Source organism: Dryobates pubescens, chromosome 9 (genome assembly GCF_014839835.1).
Source record: "Dryobates pubescens isolate bDryPub1 chromosome 9, bDryPub1.pri, whole genome shotgun sequence".
NCBI lineage: Eukaryota > Metazoa > Chordata > Aves > Piciformes > Picidae > Dryobates > Dryobates pubescens.
In genome coordinates, this window is record NC_071620.1 from 24814492 (window position 1) to 24836930 (window position 22439).

The 22439-nt window shown below is 36.5% G+C and overlaps 1 protein-coding gene across 1 annotated transcript in view; it reads right to left on the reverse strand.

Moving 5' to 3' along the window:
* The window catches only part of DNAH5 (dynein axonemal heavy chain 5), a 115056-nt gene that overhangs the window by 79869 nt on the left and 12748 nt on the right, over positions 1 to 22439 (reverse strand). Inside the window, exons 9-21 of the mRNA XM_054164273.1 lie at positions 21478 to 21585; positions 20401 to 20523; positions 16976 to 17164; positions 14814 to 14921; positions 14015 to 14100; positions 12933 to 13254; positions 8354 to 8560; positions 6615 to 6786; positions 5300 to 5445; positions 2687 to 2840; positions 1941 to 2174; positions 864 to 1054; positions 683 to 782 (exon numbers count right to left, since the gene is read on the reverse strand). Coding sequence (XP_054020248.1) covers positions 683 to 782; positions 864 to 1054; positions 1941 to 2174; positions 2687 to 2840; positions 5300 to 5445; positions 6615 to 6786; positions 8354 to 8560; positions 12933 to 13254; positions 14015 to 14100; positions 14814 to 14921; positions 16976 to 17164; positions 20401 to 20523; positions 21478 to 21585 — 2140 coding nt within the window. The remainder of the gene's footprint in view (positions 1 to 682; positions 783 to 863; positions 1055 to 1940; positions 2175 to 2686; positions 2841 to 5299; positions 5446 to 6614; positions 6787 to 8353; positions 8561 to 12932; positions 13255 to 14014; positions 14101 to 14813; positions 14922 to 16975; positions 17165 to 20400; positions 20524 to 21477; positions 21586 to 22439) is intronic.

Genomic DNA, 22439 nt, shown 5'->3' on the forward strand with positions numbered 1-22439 from the left:
TCCTTCACCATCTTTGTTGCCCTTCTTTTGACACAAAAACCCCAGCAACCAGCTATACCACCTTAAATTTTCATTTTAAAATTAATGCTTTCAATAACTTCCATATGTGATCACAAAACTGATGAAGGTAAATCATTTTAGAAATTTTAGTCTTTTCAGTCCTCTGCACAATGCTCTTTCCACCAGCACTGCAATTTATGGAGACATTTCTGTTCAATACCAGGCTTTAAGTTCAACTTAAAGGAATTTCAGCGCATGTTTTAAGTTGTCATTTGAACATGCCAAGTTACAAACAACACTGGCAAATCATGAATGTTTTGTACAGTGGTAGTGAGCTCAACCACATTTTCTACTATGCTGCCCAAGATGGCACCCAAACAGTTTCCAAATGCTGCAGGTACAACTGAAAGCAGTACCACTCTGAGAGGCACAAAAAAATCCCCTTACTCAAATCCACACAAAGACAACTATCTTCAGGCAAGTCTAGTTTCTAATCACAAGGAGGTACTCTGGCATTATTATTATTATTATTTCCTACTTCTTCTCTGAAGTAGTCTAAAACTCTATGAAGTCTTCATTCTACACTTTTGATGTATTTTTTATTTAATATTCTTTAACACTTTCTGTACAAATCACATTTGTCTAATACTCAAATTGAATGGGTGTCAGAAATTATCATTACCATGGATGTTGTTCTTTACGATCTCTTTCATTCCGTCATCAGAATCACTGTCTCTGCCCTCACACCACAACACAGATGCTTTTCTGTCTAGTATTTTCTTCTGGGGAAGAAATAAAATTTCATTTTTTATTTGCAGGAGTTTGAAACATTAGATTTAAGTAGGGTTGTTAAAAGGACAAACCTGTGATATTCTCTCCTTGCTCCACTGTCCAACTCCTTTTGTTACTTTCACAATAGTATCTACAGCTTTATTAAGTGTCTGTTGTACCTCATCCAAAGAGGGTACCATCACGATATGAGGAACAGATAGGTTAATGCTAGTCCTAAATACAGGATGACTACATTTTTCCTGCTTAGAAGTATTGTGATTTTCTAAATGAAATTAAAAAAAAAAAAAAAAAAAAAAAAAAAAAGAAAAAATATTGCTCACATTTTTCTCAAGACATCAAACTAAGCATTGTAATGATATAAAACAGTATGTATACTATTAAGTATTCAGTGTAATTTCCTAAGGGAAAAAATATTCCTGATTAATTTACAAGATGTATTTGCAAAGTCTATAGCAGCCATATTATTTCCATGAAACTCCTCTTCAACTTGGTCTGTTCATCTAAACTATTTAGCAGAAAATCTTGTTATCTGGTTTGGACTCCCAGTCAGTATATTAAACTGACCACAAAACTTTCTTAGCACCTCATTATATTCTATGCCTTATATGACATAGAGACCAAATATAAATGCCTTTCTGTTTCTTAAAAGCATGTAACATGAAAACACTTCAATAGAGTGTTCCATCATACTGTATAGAAGGACTTGAAGGCTATTCACAAGAGAAGAACACTTGTTTTGGTGGTTGGTTTATCGGGGGGGGGGGGGGTGTTGTGGTTCCCTTTTGTTTTGGTTTTTGGCTGGCTGGTTTATTTTGGTTTGTGATGTTTCATTTTGGTTTCCCATTTAGTTTTATGTACAAACCACAGTTAAACAGATAAACACTCATCGGGGCCAGCTCCATAATATCTGCCTTCAAAACAGTAGTCAGTCATGAAGAGAAATAGTATCACATTCCTACTGTCACAGGGGAAAAAAAAATCCTTTGACAATATACCATGTTACCAATTGTGATTTACCATGACAGATTATTCAAACTCCCTTTGTTTTCCCCTCTTTTACATTTGTGGCTCTTTTTTTATATTGTTCTAGGATATCACATTTATTTGTTTTGTAAGCTAGTGAAAACAAAGAACTGCAATATGGCCACCTAAGAAGCTGATGATGGAAGATGCATGGATGCGCTTCCGTATGGAATCCAGAGTGTTTCGAGTGACTTTCAAAAGGGCATCAATATTACACTGATTGAAGTAGGAAAGCAGTTCATTGGCCTTTTCTTCTAACATTTCTATATCCTTTCTCTCCTTCTTTGCTAAAGGAGACAGTCCAGCCCACATATCACTGGAATTGTAGAAGGAACTCAAGCTTTTTGATCTTCTTTCTTCTTCTGTTGCTAAAAATAAACCACATAAAACTACTTAGTTAAATTGACTTACAGGACTCAAAACCACAGCAAAGCAACACCTCCACATATGTCTGAAGTACAGTCAAAATTTTACAGAAGTGCAGATCACGCTAATTTGTAATCTGTACTTCAAGGTAACATTACTCCTATCCACCATCTCTACTCACTACAAACTGGCATGATTATCACCAAAATTTAGATATTATTTCTTATCATCTTTCTTTAGAAAGTCCAAAAATTTACCATCACCTGTAAGCAGCTGCTTCTACAGCATTAACATTTCAACATGCATTTAAACTTATAATACTGACTTATTGCACAGATGATAGATGGTTGTTAGATGATCTGTTATCTGGGCAAATTCAAACAGAAGTCTTTAGACATGACACACTGATACTTCAGTCAACTAAGCTGCAATATTCCCCAACACATACTTATCAGCATGCAAAAGAGACAATCACAGAGCTACAATACAATCTTCTTACCTGTACTTTTTCCCCTCATTTCACCAGTAGGAAAAACTGACTTACCTTCTTTTCTGACCTGTACCTCCGTGTCAAGTAACATGTCAATCAGTTCATTAGCTGCTTCTTCCACTAGTGAGCTTTTTAAACTCAATGTCCGAGAACCTTTTATACAGAGCTCCTGTTACCAAAACAAAACAAATATATGTTCTTATCTTCCCAGTTCTCATATCCATTTCATGGTCGTAACAGCCTTTATTAACACAAATATCAGGGCCTCAGATTTGTGAAAACCAGAATAGAGAATACAGAATTAAACAGGCTGGAAAAGACCTCTGAGATCATCGAGTCAAACCTATCACCCAACACAATCTAATCAACTAAACCATGGCACTAAGTGCCTCATCCTTCTTAAACACTTCCAGTGATGGTGACTCTACCACCTCCCTGGGCAGCCTATTCCAATGACCAGTCACTCTTACTGTGAAGCATTTCTTCCTAACATCCAGACTAAACCTCCCCTGGTGCAGCTTGAGACTGTGTCCTCTCATTCTGTCACTAGTTATCTGGGAGAAGAGACCCACCCCCACCTGGCTACAACCTCCCTTCAGGTAGTTGCAGAGAGCAATAAGGTCTCTCCAAGATCAATACACAACATTATTTTTACATTATTTTGCTCCCAACTGTTAAGAGTTGGATTCTTTGTTGAGCCAAACAAAACATCATGTATTTCAAAATTGCTGTGTCTTATTTCCTATATTTCATGACTTCATAATTAGTATCATGGATCAACTTTTATAAAGCTTAGTTCCATTAAAGGGTTCTCAAAAGCAAGTGCTTTTAAATTTTCTTACCTTTCCAATGTAAACATGCAAGATTTAATCTTTCTTTTAATCATTGCCATTTTATATTATTTGAGTGTGCCATATAGTGTATTAGCCAATCACATCTCTCACTTACAGCTAGATGGAGATAAAAACCTACCAAAACCTATCTTTATCATTAGAATATACAGAAACTGAGGGGAGAAGGAATCAAAGAACAAGATCTAATAAAATTCAGAGATATATTGAAGTATCATGCTGTTTTTTCTGTAATACTTATGGTAAAATGGATCAAATATTCTTCAGCAAACTATAATTTTTAATTATAATTACCTTTTAACATTTTTTCTGTTGTCACCTATTTATTTAAGATTAATGAAATCTGGTCATCTCTGTTTAATTAAAAATCAGTAACTGGAAAATCCAGCCATTAGCAAGATTCAGCCATTTCCAAATTTTAAGTCACAATCATTGATCTTCCAAAAGATTCACTTTAGTTGAGAAAGAAGCCATATCTGATTTGTGATACCACAGCAACTACTTCACAAAGCACTCTGGGTCTTGTTCTGTGATATAACTATTTTTGTTGCATCAATTTCCTTAGAAACCTAAAGACACCTGTTAGGTGATGAATTTATTTCTAGCCCTTACACTTGTAACTGGAGCTAGTACAGCACTCTGCTAACTCAAACTGATTTGTTATTGGGGTATTCTAATTGCCTTGCAGTAGTTCAAGTTTGCTTGCAGACCATCAACATTAAGCAGTATCAATTATTTCATAGTTAGTGCTGAAGAATTTTTTTGTGCTCACTCATACACTTTTACTTAAGTGAACATACTTTTTAATTACCAGCCCTATAGAGAAAACAACAGCAGGATTGACAAAAAAACCCGAACAACTATGGATAGTGAAGCTTACAAAATACCATTCATTCCATAAGATATTATTTTAAGTTTTACTTCTTATTTAACAACAAGTTGAGCTCTTACAGGCAACAAAAGAGGAAAGACCAAAAAGTTAACTATACTAAGATGAATTTTCATTTGTATTATTTTTTGCTACAAGAGGTCAGGGTAGTGGATTATCTATACAATCTTTTACAATCTTTTCCAAAGCAAAGTTTATTTCAGGGAAAGATACAGTTTAGGCATTATATCCTAAAATGCCAGAGTATCTCACTATTACCTCATCAAAATAATTCTGATATTCAGTTTCATTACTAGCTTAATCAGTTTTCTGACTAACAACTTTCATGTTTAGAGTTAATCCTTCTCAACATAAAAGTATTTAGATGAGGTAGAGAGTCTTTTCTCAGAATGCCTTCACCCAAGTACCAAGTGTATTTTACACAGTCATTACCAATCCAGGAGATCTTGAGATTAACAAAGATATTCTGTACCTAATCATTTTCATAGTATTTACTCTCCCAGGCAACAAACTGCATTTGTTATGAAGCTATTCATAGGTATCAGATGGGCAATTCCCTTACTGAAAGGTACTAACAATCAACAATGACCAAAAAAAATATATATACTATCATAGAGGAAAAACATTTAAACTGAGTTATAGCAAAGCATTAAAGAAATACCATACAGTAGTTGCCTTGATGTTAATAAGCTGAGGAAGGAACATCTCAGCTCAGGACCTCTATGCATTTTATGTGGCTTTTTAAGGTTTCAGCCAAGCAAATGGGTATTTTCTTACTTCGTTTCCCACACATGCTTCATTATTTCTGCACTGTTTTTACCCAATATAAAAAAAGGAAAATAATTGAAAGACATAGAATTCTTCTTTATGAAACTTTTTTCTAGTAACCTTAGTCTTTTGGAGAAATTCCTCACATCTCAGTGGTTCATCTTCGGGCAATTCACAGAGTGGCACACTATTCATTTCTTGAAGGACAGCATCAATACGAAATTCAATCAAGTCATTCACTTGATCAAGCAATAAATCCAGCCGAGCTTTTGAAGCAAACAGAAGATTCAAGGCAAGTTTAAACATTTTAAATGATAGTCTTGGCTTCTGATTAATTTTTTACTTCAACAAACTGTTATATTCCCTTTTATATGAATTCTACACATTAACCAGCTTGCTTCAAACATCTAAACTTTTACAGCACTGAAATGATAATTTACTTTTTGCATAACATACGCTCATCTATTGTATGCTATCCATAGCCTAAAAACCAGTAGGCAAAATATTGTAAATATATATAAGATGAGCTTAATATATATGTATTTCAATTACAAAGACATAAAAATTCAGTTGCGGTCCAGGAATACTTCTCCTTCTCCTAATTATCACTTGAAGAATCTACTAGCACAAGAAAATATTGACAAACAAAATGTCTATCCTTCACAAAAATACTAGAAACCAATTAATAGTTAACAGAAAACAACAATCACTAGAATTTTCAGTTTACTATAGTAATTAAACTCAAGAAAAGGGAACTTGATATCTTTGTAAACAATCCACATCTCAGTGCAGTCAGAGAGTCACAAAATGGTTGGAGGGAACCTCCAAAGGTCTTTTAATCCAACCCCTTCTGCAGTAAGCAGGGGCATCCTCTGCTAGATCAGGTTATGCAGAGCAATCTTGTGATAATCTTTCAAAAAGATTACCAGCTCCTTTCTTTTATTAAAGCTGTTGCTCAAGATGCATGTGCATTAGTTTAACAGAGTCCAATGTTAAAAAACAAGTTTAATGTGAAAAGCTTTTGAGCTGTGACAGTGCCAATTCAGTCAAGTTACTATTCCCTGAGAACTTCTGCACATTATAGAAACAAAAGGCACAATTAGAAAAAGTCTGAAACCTCAGAGCTCTTTTTAAAAGTAGCTATCATTCTCTGAATGCAGAGTACACAGGACTTTCTGCACACTACTTTATCCTTGCTTTAATTCTCACTGCCATCCCATTCATATTAGTAAAAATTTGACAAATACATGAGCCAAAAGGATGGTGTTAGAAAGCAGAGGTTTCATAAAGTACAGGGCAGATGAAAATCTTGATTTCTTTCATGTATAAGTCAATTAAGTGCAAATCGTATAAAGGATAATAAGCTTGATAATATATCTAGCATTTGTATAGAAACAAACAAGCAGAAGTTGATGAAAGGAGGCAAATTACCTACCTAGCCTACAAAAAACCATATTAATATATTTTTCAGTATTCAAGGATGTCCAGGTCAGTGTGATTAGACCTGGATGGATAGCATCATCTACATTTGCTACCCAAGGAGCCATCAGTTGTTCAATAGGGTTTTGTATTTTCAGTTTAATTCTTTTATATTCTGCCAGCATCATCTGAAATAAACAGGGAATGAAACCATTAGCTAATATACACTGATCGGAATCTCTTCTTATATGCATATTCATCATGACTTAAGAAAATTCTTCCAGATGTACATTACGAAACTATAATAATTGTACAGAAAATGCTTTCATTATTTTTATCAGAAGTTTACTATTTGTTGCTCTTTGTAATAATGCAAGTACTACTTCACAAGGAAATTAATCTTTGTAGACTCTACTCACTTAGGTTGGGATGAAGATTAGATTCTTCACAGTGGCTCATGTGATGCCAAGTTTTAGATTCATGACCAAAACAGTATTGATAACATGCTAATATTTTGACTATTGCTAAACAGGGACTGTGCAGCATTGAGGCCTTTTCTGCATCTCACACTGTCCCACCAGTTACCAGGTTGAGGTAACACAGTTGGGATAGCTGATCCTAACTGACCAAAGGGATATCCTAAATCACATGACATTATTCTTAAAAATACAAAGTGAAGGAAGAAGGAGCAAGCTGAACATCAAGAGCTAAGGCATTTGTCTTCTCAAGTAACAATTATATAGTCATGCTTTCCTAAAATGACTGAACACATGCCTGCCAATGGGAAGTGGTACACTAATTCCTTATTTTACTTTGCTTGCACATGCAATCTTTGCTTTCCCTACTGAACCATCTCTATCTCAATGTACATATTTTCTCTTCTAACCTTTGGATTCTCTTCCTATCCCTCGGGGGCATTAAATGTTCTAGTTTCACATCTTCCAGAGGAAAAATAAATAAATAACAATAATTTTTAAATCCTTGTAATAATTAATATGGCAAATTCTTTATTTTTATTTCAGGGTTAAGTAGCCCTTTGAAGCTACAGTTTTCTGGACAACTATATGTGAATCCTCATCTTGAACCATGAAGAACTTTGTCTGGCTTCAGGCACACAGAATGACCCAAAGGATTTAAAATATGAAGGAAAGGGAAGTTTTAGCTTCTATTTCTTAAACCATTCCACAGACATCTGTGTAAAACACTGGTACAGGAACTATGCTGCTACTTGGTGGATGCTTTATACTTCTTTAAAGGCATACCACCTGCTCTTCCCTCCCAGCTACGCTCTCAAAGCAAAGTGTATGTAATGTTGACTACATTATTGGATGAGAGGTAATTGCTTATAATTTAGAAAGCAGGCAATAGTGAGGCATCTTTTAAGTTTCCTTTCCTCCCCATGCTCATTGTTCCCAAACTCTGCATCACTTCCCTAACCCCTTGAAGTGACTTTGTAGTGAATTCACAGAAAGTATTAAGTCAAGAAATTGTCTTTAAAGCACAAGACAGTCATAAAGCTAAAAAATAGAATTGTCAATGTTTTCTTTATTCATAATAATTGATCTTCACTTTTTCTTTTCCACAAATAGAGAGAACCTAGACATCTTAATGTACACTACATATATAGAATAGAATAGAATAGAATAGAATAGAATAGAATAGAATAGAATAGAATAGAATAGAATAGAATAGAATAATTAACCAGGTTGGAAAAGACCTTTGAGATCATCAAGTCCATAACTAATATAAACCCACGTGCAAATTGTTGACAGTCTTCTTATACCAGTCTCTCTTCTGTTGAATCATGCTTGCAAATGGTGGGATTTCAAGGCCCATGCGAGCCATGCAATCTGTTTCTCTGATTAAAGTTAATATTTGAGGGTCAAAATTCACAAATAGTTCTCCTGTTTCTGGACCTTTTACTAAGAGAGATGCCTGAAGTCCTCTTTTAGTTAATTCAAGCTGCAAGAAACAAAGTCATCATTGCTGATCAGACTAGCCAGTACAACAAAACACTTTAGTTTCAACATAAATACCACATCAGCAGCTACTAAAATCAGGTATTGCTGACAACAAAGATTTATCTGCTATGAATCCACAATAAAATTTTATTAACACAAACTGTATGTACCCAAATGCTTAACAATCAAATTAACTGTTCTTTATCCAGCAGACATTTTTCTGTTGGTTCTTGGATATTGTAAGATGTATTCTACAGATTACCACCAAAACGAAAGACACAGACTTTCTAACTTCAATCTTCTTAAACACAAACTCTCATACCCTTAAAACTTAACTGCATATTCTGCAATAAGGTGGCACACAACCCCGCCTTGATGAACTAAATTATTCTTGGATAACTTTTTTAGATATCTTTGGAGTATGTTTATCCTCATTTATCTTTTCACTTGTTTTTGCTACCTAGCAGACAGACCATGTACCAGTCTTAATGGAACTCCTGATTACATCCAACCTCTGGGCAATTTTAAAAGTAGACTAAATTTAATGGTTTTGTAGGGATTTTTTTTTATTATTCTTAGAAGAGAAGCCTAATCACACTATTGGTTTAACTGTTATATTTGCATATTAGAATACTGTTTTCTGTCTATATGATTAAAAGGGAGAGCATTTGTGAGATTGCCACACATGGGAAATAAGGCTGATACTAGGACAAAGTCATGCCTTAGATAGGAAAAAAATTTTCTTACACAAAAAATTATGATGCTGTTCCAATTTTCGAGTTGTCCTTAGCTGGCATAATTTTATTGTTCTTCATTCACTTCTGTGTATTACACTGAGATGGAGATTGGTTTTAAGGGCAATAACTTCATAACCCATTGCTTTCAGTGTACTTTCTTATAAAAGTCACGAAAATCTGCACATCCTTTCATTGGCTAAAATGTAGTTGACTAGACTGCTTGCTTCAGCTGTATGTTTTATCATATTTTTCATAGCATTTTTAAAGAAATCATCTAATGAAGTTTTGTCAAAGTCACCCTTAAATAAGAGCTGATTTTTCCTCTGCAAAGTTCACCAGCAAACATTACAACACTCTTTGGACTTCAGACTGATTATTTTCACTAGAAAACTCCTCTCCCATTTATGTTTCTTTTCATGCAGTTTTCATTATGAAGGTAACAAAAACTGGTAACACAAGTAAGGGGTACGCTGCAGGCACAAATCTTACACTGGCATTAAACTGTAACTTTGACAGTTCCCAGTATTTTATTATTTTAATGCCTCCAGGTTGAACATCACTGGATATAACACCCAAAACCCTCTCAATCTTATGCTATTTTTTAGAAAGTGGTAAACAAGGTGGCAACCATCCAATAGGCAAAAAGAGGGGAAAATGTTTGGAAATATCAGAAAGTGCCACTAACCTTTACTATTTCCACTGTATAGAAGAATAAAAAGTAACAGCCTCTACAGCCATATTTCTTTTGCATTTGTATTCCCCATAGGACACTTGCTCTCATCTCGTTTTTCTTTTGTTCAGGAGAGCAGGAGCTCCACCTTGTGTTCTACAATACTCATGTCCATATCCATCTGCAGTATTTTTGCCTCAAGAGGAGAATGTTTAAATTTGTCTCCTTTTTTTGTCCTATCTGGTAGACAAGTGCATTGATATTAAAGTGGATGTACTTTTTATGTATTCTCTAGGCATGTGTACTTGTTTCAAAAACTTAAAACTGTGTTCTAATCCACCTCCCTTTGTTCCCACGTAATGAGTATTAGGTTGTAGCAGGCCCAGCAGGTTTATATGGCTGACAAGTGCAATTTGACTCTGCTACAGGAGAAACCAGACACATTCAGCACAGAAAAGAATCAAATCACAGATCACTAGGACCTCAGAAAAAAAGGCACCAGCATAAAGGAGATGTCTTGGCTGTTACAGTCATTTTGTAAAAAACTGTATTTGACTGCTCCATGAAGGTATGGTACATGTCAGAAAATCTGATCATTAGATCATCTAGCCAAAGGAGGAAGATGGAGCCCCAAAAGAAACATGCATCCTGCTTAGTTTTTATAGATGAGACAGGTAGTGTATCTTAATGTGCCCAGGCAGCAGCAGGTACAATCTAGTGAAAGCTACCATTGGTATACTTGAAACAATGCAGGTATTCAGCACAGTACTGGAATCTAAACAGACACTGAGTCCAAGACTGAAACACTAGACAAAAGACAAAGGTTTCCTGAAGCATTGCAATCCCTCTTCAATAAAACATGTGGGATACCTGTGTCATACCAGCTCTCTATGAAGAGGGAATGCAACCAAAGATGGCCTTTTTGTGTTACCAGAATAAAGTATTGAAGTTAAAGACAATTCTAATAATAACATTAGCAATTTTCATTACTGCCCAGGAGAAGGACCTGGGCAGAGGTCAATAGTGTCAAACTTAGATCTGACATATCTGAAACATAATCTACATTGAAAGAACAGTTGAGGTAATACCCTCTGGGTTCCTTGATTTCAAACAGCAGTTGTCAACACAGGATTACTCATCAGTAACAGATCTAGCATCAGAGCCAAGGCAGCATGTATACAGCATATTATACACTCTCCAATATTGTCATCCCATCTCCTGTTTTAGTATACCAAATTGACACAAACATTTCCATTTACTGTATCAGACCATCCAATCTGACAGTCCTTTAAACCTTCATGGCAAATATAAATGTGAAGGGAAAGAGTCAGGAAATATTAGTATATTCAGATTGGACAAGAGACAGCAGGAACCTCTGGTCTCAGGTGAAAGACTAGCTTTGAGAAAACTGATGTTTATCAGTACCAGAAATGTTCACGTTGTACAAAAAGGTTGGGAATGAGTTCCAAAAACATCAAGCAGATGCATTGCTAACTGTGTCACCACCTTCAAAACAGTCATCTGGACATTCTGATCCTTCTTTTTGAGATCTGAGAGGTTGAGGCCAGTTTTTCTACAATATGCACTTTGGCAAAGCAATATAGATAGTGGAGGTAGAAAATGTGCTAGTAGGATACTATAAACTTCTTAAATCTTAAGACTGTAAATTAGTCCTTGTAGTCCTTTGATAGTATGAAGACAGTCAGAGATTCTATCTGCAATACCCAAAAGGACAAATTCACTCAACCAAGATTTAGAACTGAATCTACACCATGTTTTCTGAGCAATATTCAGACTACAAAGTGTTGTGCATTACCAAATGGACAATAGAAAATTAAATGGGTCTGTACCAAGCCTCACTGGCACAGAGTTATTTTTCTTCATAGCAGCTTGTATGATGCTATGTTTCAGATTTGTAATTAAAGCAACACTGATAACACACTAATGTGTTAGCTTTTGCTGAACAGTATTTGCACTGCATCAACACCTTCTCCATTTCTCAGTCTGCCCCCTGGAATGATAAGATTAAGGGTGTTCACAAGAGGTTGAGAGAAAACAAAAAACAGGCAGGCCCCTTGAAATAACCTAAGGGATATTACATGCTATGTAATGTCATGCTCAGCAATAAAAAGGGAGAGGCACGGTGTGAGGGGAATTAGCCATTTCTTGCTCTGGAACTGGCTGGACATTGGTCTACCCACAGGGAGTGGGATTGCCTTTGCAACACTTATTTTGCTTTCATTATATTTTTCTCCATTTCCCCTTCGCTTACTAAACAACTCCTTATCTTGATCCAGAAGTTTTCTTCTTTGCCTTCCTTGTCTCTCTGAGGATGGGTGTGGGGAACTGAGCAAGCAGGTAGCTGCCGACCAGAGTTAGTGTACAACAGGCTCAAAATACACTTGCGTACTGAATATGCTATTGATTCTACAATGCCCTCTATTTCTTCAGCCTGGATGCTTTTTACATGTACATTCCCTCAAAGTACACCCATGGATTATTACTCAAAATACAAATCCACACTGTCCAGACCAGAGAAAACCTCTGTGTCTGATTTTAACTTAAGCTCCACATGATCTTCTTAAAGCACTGGAGTCAGTAGGATACAGCAGACACAGAGGGGCAGCTAAGGTTACCACTTCATTACACATTTGCACAATGACTATTTGTCATTATAACTTCTTAGTTATAATAAAGGTCTCTCAATTGCCCCTACAATTATCTACAGGCAGTACAAACACTATTTATTAATACAAACACTTTTATAAAGTACCTGGGTTTTAATTCCACCCCTCACTGAAGAGGCATCCTAAGTCTACATCTTAGCATACCCAACTACTGCTATTAACCAGAGGGCCATTCACACTACTGTCTGCAAAACCAGATGTCATTAGTCTACCGACAACAAAAGCCACCACTTTTTTTTTTTCCCCAAGAAATATGCTAGTCACAATCAGCTGGTTTACCTGCTGAAGCCATCCCCTGTGGTAGATCACCTCAAATTCTGTAAGTACTTTTGCTACTTTGTTGTAGTTGCGGATGATGCGCTTGCCATCTGCTGTTTGTAGAATAGCTGGGTGCTGCTGGAAAGACTCCATGGGCTCCTTGATCCTCTGAAATAGGTGACGCGCCCACATAATCTTACCAGCTATTGGAGGCAGATTACGAGCCAGTGGAGGGTCCCGTTTCTGCTTACTGTAGATCTTACAGACCATTTCTATGTCATGACCATAGTTTTTAAGTAGTTTCTGATACTTTTCATCAATGCCAAGATTTGGGATTTGTAATCTGCTTAGAAAAATAATCATTTTTAAAAATATCCTTCAATATATTCGAAATTCTTCTGATGTATGATTGGAAAACACAGTCACTACAAATACCCCTGCATTCCTTAGAAAATTACTGCTTTAGCAGCAGAGCTTTCAATAAAGCTTGAACAAATTATGCTACAACCTAATTCCAAGGAGCCAAGTTTTGGATCAGATGATAAAAGTTCCAAGTAAGCTTACACGTTTTCTGTTTTGTCATTGTTTTCAAACACTGAGCTAAAATTATGTTGAGCTAACTATAACCAATCAGCCACTAGTAGTCTACTCCATTTAACAGAATATTATCACAAAACTGATGCAATGAAGGCTGAGACTGCTTTGCGTCAATGTGAATTCATCAAGACAAATTTCACTGTTTCCTAACACAAGCACTTTATTCCTTCCTAACTGCACTGTGGTAACAAATTAATGTCATTGCTCAATGACAGACAATGTATTCCTAAATTTATGCTAATTTTAAAAGATTAAGTTCAACATCCACTTGTATTTTCCTTTTTCTGATACCAAGAAATATGATTTTTATTCATCCACATTGCTGAGAAGACATCCTCGAACAGCTGAACAGTTGAGTGAGAGAAGGTTCAGGGGTTGTTTTTATGTTTGAGATAGATGACTTCTGCATTCCTTCCACCCCCCCACACCTGCCCTGGATACCATCGTACTCAAAGTGTCATTTTCACTGCCTAGGAGAATTATAGCAATCTAGACGGGACATATACCTTTCAAATTTCTTCAACATGCTCAATGCTCTTTCAGTCTTCAGAATATTTTCCAAGGTGATGTCCATGAAAATCTTTAATTGATCCTGAAGAAGAGCAAATAATTTTTTTACAGCAGGGAACTATGTAAGACACACACCTCAAATATGCCAGGTATCATTTGACAGGATTTATCATGTACTATGTTAGAGTATAATTTATGTGAAACTAACCTCATTAATTATCAATTGTCCCTTTCTTCTCCCCTTCAAGAATTAAACGGAATCACTTCCGAGACATCTTCTGCCAAAGTTCCCTCTCTAGCTGTGCAACCAACAGAAGCTTTTGTACCCTCAAAAGTTCTACCATGCTGAGATCCTTCAAAGAATGCTTGTCTACTTCTTAGGCAGCCAAAGAGAGCCAAGTGTTTGGTTCGTGGTTTTTTTTCTTCTGCAGCTACCCTTTCCTTCCACCAATTTGTGATTTCAGAACTAAGGGAAAGTTAATTATCTAACTTATTTGTGCTATGCTCCCATTCATCCAATAAAATAATGTTTTTTTGTGTTATTCTTGCTAGCATAACCTCCAAATTAAGTGCAGTAATGAAAAAATCCTCTGTTGGAAGCCCTCAAGGTCCTTTCTGGCCTATTCCATTAAGCTAGTCTGAAAGTTTTAAAGTGGACATCTATTAGAATAATTTTTAGATTTCAGAATACAAACTGAGATTTTCAATATCTTGATGGTAACTCAGATACAGGTATTGTTGTTTTCATGAGGATTTATCAGTAAACTAAATTCTTAATTGAATCATAAAACCTACATGAAGATCATTTATCTCTTTGCAGAACTCTTCATAGTCTTGCTCAAAATCAGTCTTTCGTTGATCCAAGCAGTTATGCTGCTTTTTCTTCATCATGTCAACAACACTCTGAACAATTTCACAGACAAAGAAAATTATCACAAAAAATTAACTTATCAAAAAGATTTACTACACCAAATTAAAGCATAAAGAATTACAACATAATAACTTTCTGCTTTAAAAATATTTCAAGTCATACAGTCACATAACTGTAGCTATATGCATGTCACCATTAAAGTAGAATGACTTTCTGTCCTTTCCACATACTATCCAGAACCTTCCATCTAGTATATTGTGCCCAAGTATGTATCACTTCCCCTTAACACTTCCCCAGATGAAACTGACTTCACAATAACTAGGCTTCACAAAAACTCTTACTTTGGGACTTGAGTGCTGCAATGGATAAGACATACATCTGCCCAGAGTTTGCATCACAGCCTACACGATCAGTCACAGGCAGCTTTTCAAATACAAACGTCCCAAATAAATGGGATGTCTGTGCTCCAGCCTACCAAAACAGTTTCTGAATTTCTGAAAAAGACTGCTAGCACAGCATTAGAAAGCAGTTCTCAATGAAAAGAGTCAAATTCAGAGCAGCCTGCACCTATCCTACCCACAGTACTGGAACAAGCTACCCTTCCAGTTTTCTTAGAAGACTACAGAAGAGAACAAAGGGGGAAACTGGCTACTACAAAAGAGGCAATCAAGGAACCAAAATCCTGGATTGCAACAAGGAGTGAATTGAACTAGGATGGACCACAGAATACTTAAATTTTAACCTATGGTTATTTAATTAAAGCAAAGTTATTTACTCATGGCCATCAAAAAACCCCAAACAAACAAAACACAAAAAGGACAGATACAGCAAATTAGAACACCTCATTTGCCTGTACTACCACTGTATCATGTGATCTGTAAAAGCAGACTCCAAACTCCACACATTGAATACTGATCATTTATTTTAATATTTGCAAGTGCCATAATTATGATACCACAGTAAGAAAGATATACTCAGGGTCAGTAAAAGCAGGGAAGATTCTACTTGCTAGAAAATAATCTCAGAAAGAAAGAAAAGAATATTATCTAACATATTTATGTTCTTAGAAGAGCTTCTTGTTGTTCAAGCCTCACACCCATCAAATAAATGGACCAGGAAAGATGCCTTAATATTATTACTAACAAACAAAGTGATTTTGCTGTTACAAAAGAAAAACCTTGATTTTGAAGAGATTTCCAGAGCAAACCAGCTAAGTCATTTTCCTTCCTCCCTCACCTTAAAGACAGTCATCTGGGAATTCATTCCTTTCCTCATAAAACACAAAGCTGATGAATGTACTATCCATCAGGAGTGCCGATTTTAAGTAAAACTATTAAAACTACTTCACTGGAATTCATTTCACTATTTCCTTAATGAAATAAAGTAAATCTCCAAATCCAAGTGTTGGTTTGTTGGTTTTGGTTTTGTTTTCTTTTCTTTTCTTGTTTGCTTGGGTTTGTTTGGGTTTTTTCCTCAACTATTTATTACAAGAAATCAAAGTTTTACTCTTTTTGTTTATGCAGCACAGAAACGGAACTATTCCACTCCAAGCTACAAGGAACATGTGACTGCAGCTGCAGCCAGGTTCAATGACAGTCACTAATTGGGGGTTGGAACTAGATGATCCTTGTGGTCCCTTCCAACCCTGACTGATACTATGATACTAATCAGGTACCCCTAGAATAATGGGGAGGAGGTGAAGACAGCCTACAATTCTGGCCACAGTGCGCTTTCATATCTAGCAAAATATTGTAAGGACAGAAATGCTGGACTTTTGACTTTCTCTCTTGATCACAACTCAAAACCATGGTTCTGGTTACTACTGCTACAAAGTTCCCATATTTTGTTGCCCTTTTAAATCAACTTTGATTTTAACATACCTATTTCACACGTTCACATGCCTCTTTTTACCTTGTCTGGTTGCTTCCCAAGCAATCACATATTTACATCACTAACCATTACCCAGTAAAGTTAGCACAAATTATAGAATTACTTTTTCTCTTTGTAAATACTTTTCAATTTTCATAATTATATACTGTTTAAAGATATGGTCAGACTGACAGGATATCCAAGATTTACTGTGTACCTCATATTTTATGATCATTTCTTCCAATCCCTCTATATTAGACTTCTGTAGAACTGAGTAGGTTTTCATAGCATTCAAAATATCTATTATCTTTAGCAAACGTCGATGAAAGGCTTCAAATTTTCCAAAGATATACATCTCACTGAAATCAAACTGTTTTTCAGTTTTGTGAAAGCAATTCTGAAACTCCTACAAACAAAAAGAGAAAGTCAAGTATGTAATAAAAGACACTGTCATCAACTAGGAAAAAAAGTGTGTCAGCAATCATGAACACAATAAAGACATTCAAATAGTTTCTTTGGAAACTAACCAAATAATACCAAAAGATCACACATTCCATCAAATGAATGACCTGCACATATATGTATTTGTACATTCCAGTCTTAGCTAGTGTGAAATTGTGTTCACTCCATTTTATATCAAGCCTTGATATACTTACTGAATATCCAAGAGGATTACCCATCTTTCACTTTTCAGAGACTGAAAATACTGATTGCTTGCTGAGCAGTTTTAGTGTACAATAATGTTTCAAATGTTCCAAAATCACTTTCCTGAAGAAAAATCCTACTGAAGTTAGAACACTGCTTCCAGTTTTCATTCTGCTTTCTTGACACTAGCTTTACTCCAAGCATGTTAAAACTAAATTCTTCCCACGTTTACATTACACAGTGTCCTGGTTTCAGTTGGGAAACCAGTTAGGACAGCCTGTTGAATCTGCTGATGAGTATTCAACATGCTGATGTCATGCCAGTTTTATAAAGAAAAGTGTTGACCAGAGCAAAGCATCATGTGCCTTGTAACATGAGATGCTTCCTATTTATGGGGGTTGCTTCTGGTTTTCAGTTCAGAGCATTCCTCTGGCTAGTTGTGAGCTTGTGGGGTAGGAGTCATTTTACATCTGGCTTCCTGCTGCTGCTTCTGTAGTATTTGCATACTGTACTATTTTCATTAAACTCTCCTTATCTCAACCCTCAGGGCTTTTTGGTTTCTTCTTTCTCTTTTTGAGATTGCTCCCAGTTGTGGGAGTGAGTCCTGTGAGAGCAGACTGGCCATCTTAAACAGGACAATCTATTTTGATGCCCACTTCTGTGGACAGAAAGAGTTGAGATAATGAGAAATGAGATAATGAGAAGGCTCAAATAAGGCTTGTTAAGTTTTGTATACCTTTTTTCCCCCCGTAGTACGTTCATTGTTGATGCATTTGCTTTCCAGGGGCAGCTGGGGCCCAGCCCTGGTTACATTACATAAAACTTTATGCATTTGTATGTTCTGTGCTCTTTGTGGGGGTGCTTATCACCTCCTGGGAATGAACTAATGTGGCTCTATCATATACTGTAATATTATGATGTGGTTATTGCAATAGCCACTCAGTTTAGATGTAATATTGCCCAATTGATGGGACAGGTCTTGTCCAGATAAATGTAGGTCTTTCCAAGGATACCACCTGGAGATCTGCTCTGAGGCTGGATAATTATGAATGCCTGGGTATGTGAGACTGCAGGGTCAAGTACTTGGGATGGTGATCACCCCCAGTGTTTTGGAGGGGTGGAAGGAATCACTGGAATCAGCTGCCCCAGCATGGAAACACAGACACAGCATTTGCCATAGCCTGATACAGACTGTACTGGAGCAAGGTAGAGCTCCAGAACATCTGCATCAAGAGCTCTCTTGTGAAGCCCAAGGTGAGGTCACTTTGGGTGAGAATGCACAGTGAATGATGAAGGTTTTATGATGTTGATTACTGCTGGGCATGGCATAGATGGTATAGAATAAGAGATGGATAATGTCCTGCTTTCATGTGGGAAACTAGTTGGGACAGCCTGTTGAACCTGCTGAAAAATATTTGACAACATGCTGACATCATGCCAGCTTTATATAAAAAAAGTGCTGTCTGGAGCTAAGCATCATGAGGCTTGTAGTTTGGATTGTAACATAAGATGCTCCCATTTCTGCGGTCTGCTTCTGGTTTCCACTTGGGGTTGTTGGTCTCTTCCACCTGGCTGTCTGCGGGCTTGAAGGGCACTTGGCATTTTATGGTTGGATGCTTCTGCCACTATGGTGCTTCTGTGGCTGCTGCTTCTACGGTACCTGCATATTATATTGCTTCCAGGAAATTTTCTTATTAGAGCAGGCTATCTTAAACCAGGACACATAGTCAACAGATTTGCTTTAAATGTATCTTAAAGAGAACCACTCCTGAAAGAAATCATCAGTTATTTTTAATCCTTTATATGTACAAATAGCTCCATTTCAAGATATTGCTATGAAAGGCACAGGGTTTCCTAAGTTTTTTAGTAATTCAAATATTAAGTTTTCATCTAATGATTTTCTGAAAACTTTTGGAACAAATAAGAGTCAAAAACCTAATCCTTCAACACATTTTAATGCAGCAACTGAATAATTTTATGTATCTTTATAAAAATATACAAGCTTAGTACTTACTAACAGCAAGAGATCCTGCAAATTTACACTAGTCTGTGCTGGAACTATGCAAGCTTTGTTGGTTTAGAAGGTGTTACAATGAGTTCTAGTCTTTCTTTCAAGGAATCAAAATAACAGAGAAAAGCTAATACGAACCTTCCAACACAGGGAGGTCATCAAAAAGAGAATGAAGCTCTTCAGAGTAACACATGGACAGAGGTTAAGAGACAACCGGCATAAATCAAAACAGAAAATGTTCTAACTGGGTGTAAGGATAAAATCTTTAAGGACAGGCAAGTAGTGAAAAAGGTTTCCTAGAAAGGCTGTGCAGACTCTCCATCCTTGGGGAATTTCAAGGCAGGACTGGATAATGGACCGAGCTTACTCTTATAGCTCTACCTGCTTTGACTCTGGGCAGAAGTTTGAACTAGATATCAGCTGATAACCATTTTTGAGCTGTTTTATCCTATGTTCTAAAAGGAAGAGAAGTATGTTAAAATTTCACAAAATGGTTATAGAGTAGTATACCAAAAAAAAAGGCTATCTTCCCAAAAAGTCTATGCAACCTGAAGAGCTGAATTCTTCTTTCTTCACTAAGCTGCTCTTTCTAAAGGTATAACTTGTCCACTTATTTTTGGAATGTATTCAGCTCAATAGGTTCCTCTGTTTTCATCTTTATCACACATACCTCCTCACCACATGAAGAAAAACTTTCTAGAGAAACTCAGGTATGAAAATCCACATAATTTTCATTTAAGAAGAATAGTTACATTTGGCTAAGCATTGAAGTCCAGTTTCTGGAAGACCAACAGACACTGGACTAAATTCCCTATTAGCCTTAATACAAATGATCCAGTTCTGAAAGGTATTTTTCAGTTGCTTCATTTTCTTTCACTACTAAATTGTTTCCACATATAAAATAAAACTTTTCTAAACTTAGGGCTTCCTACAGTCCTCCTAAATCTCACCTCATATTCTCTTTTCCACACACTCTTCCCACCTACCTGTTTAAGTCTAATGGCTGCTTGTAGCTTTTCCATAACTGTCTCTTGATGTTGATTCCAGATGGTGGATGAGTTGTTGTTGGTAATGTAAGATTTACATGATGTGATCATCTGATTGGTCACCTAAAAGCAGTATTAACCTTGAGGAAAAAAATCTCAAGACAAGCAGATTTGCCTTTCTTTATAAAGTTTTATCCCACACCTCTAAGAACACTAGCCTAAAGCCTGCAAATTAGCAATACCAAATACCAGCTACACAGATTGTCCTCATTGCAATACCATGCCTCCAGAGCATTGCACCACCCAGATGTTGTTGATCATGTTCATCCTAAACACCTTATACCAAATGTGAAATGACAGTGAAGACTACAAAGTCATAAGACTTTGGCACTTCTAAGAGCAAAGTTAAATCAAGGGCCCAAGAGACTATGATAATTAAAGAATAGGAAGAAATTATTTACAGTAAGGATGGTGAGACACTGAAACAGGTTGCCCAGGGAGGCTGTGGATGCCTCCTCCCTGAAGGTGGCTAGGCTGGATGAGGCCTTGAGCAACCTGGCCTAGTAGAAAGGTATTCCTGCCAGTGGGAAGGGGGTTGGAACTAGGTGATCTTTAAGGTCCCTTCTTACCCAAACCGTTCTATGATTCTATGAATAGATTGCCCTTCTAACCGCATTTCCTACATTATGCAACTATGAAGAGGTTTAAGGGCTATTTGATATGATTGGTTCTGCAAGAAACAGTTCATAATAGCAAAACTTATTGTGGCAAAAAAGTCTCTTGATATGTTTACATCAGGGCTGAGATTAGCCCTGATCTTCAAGAAGTCTTAAAAACTTCTTACAACTCCAAATAACAGAAACTAAAATAAGTTCTAACTTTGAAGTAGTTCTATCACTATTTTCAGTTCTCTGTGTATTTAAAAAAGTAGCATTGAATTGACCAAAAGTAGCATTAAATTGACCAAAATGCTGCCTCTTCAACTGCTTGGTCTCTTTCTTTTTCCTGTGTCTCTCTCAAGCAACAATACACACACAAGAAAATTCTGAAAATTTCCTTTCACACTGTAGCACCAACCTTCACAAACAGTGAGGATATCTTCTCAGATGTGTTGTAATACTGAGAGACACTCTGAATCATTTTAATAGCATTTATGAGTCCTGGAATAGCATCCACCATGGACATCTGTAAAGAAACACACAGTTGGAACTTTGTCTGAAGTCCCTTCCCAATCCTAACAATTCTGCGATTCTATGATTCTAAATATCAGTGAGGGAACAGTTCACTCTCACTGACACAGTGGCTTCCACCCCAAGGGCTACACCTTCTCAAAACTAAATGTCTTTAAAGCTGGCATCACTTCCTCCTTGGTAAAAGCCAGTATGAGGAGAACAAAGCAGATCAAGTTCAACAGACCCTGCACGGTGCCAATAGCCAGCATATTCACTTTAACTTTGTTTTCTATAGGTATCATACTAGCCTTTCACAACACAGACTCAAATATGACATTGGGAAATGCTGAAAGAACATGCTGTTCTAATAAACTCCAGTAAATGGAAACAAACAGAGCCGTAACACGGTTGCCCAGAGCAATGTTTGGAAGCAATTTCAGTTTAGGAAAAGTGTGGAGAGAGAGAGAGGGAGAGGTAGGAAGGTCAAAGCTCTAAGTCTTCATTGCCACTTAAAATATTTCTCTTGCTAGTAAGACACATACAGTCAATTGCAAAACCAGTTTGAATAAAAGCAACCATTTGCTGCCTACTTTAGCAGATAATGGGACTGTGAAAATCCCTCCTATCCCCTCTTTTGGGCTGCCTGGTTTTGTTTACTACCTGGTACACTTTTGTCATTCTGCTATTATGGTACAAGAAGTTGATTTGCATTTACACACTAATATTTACATAAACATATTTATGTTTTTCTAACCCAGTAAGCTGAAAATTGCCTAATACATTTCAGACTGTATATGACCTGGTTTACTTCCTGCTCACCCCCGTTTCCCCCCCGCTTTTTTTAATCACAAAAATTTCACTTCCTCC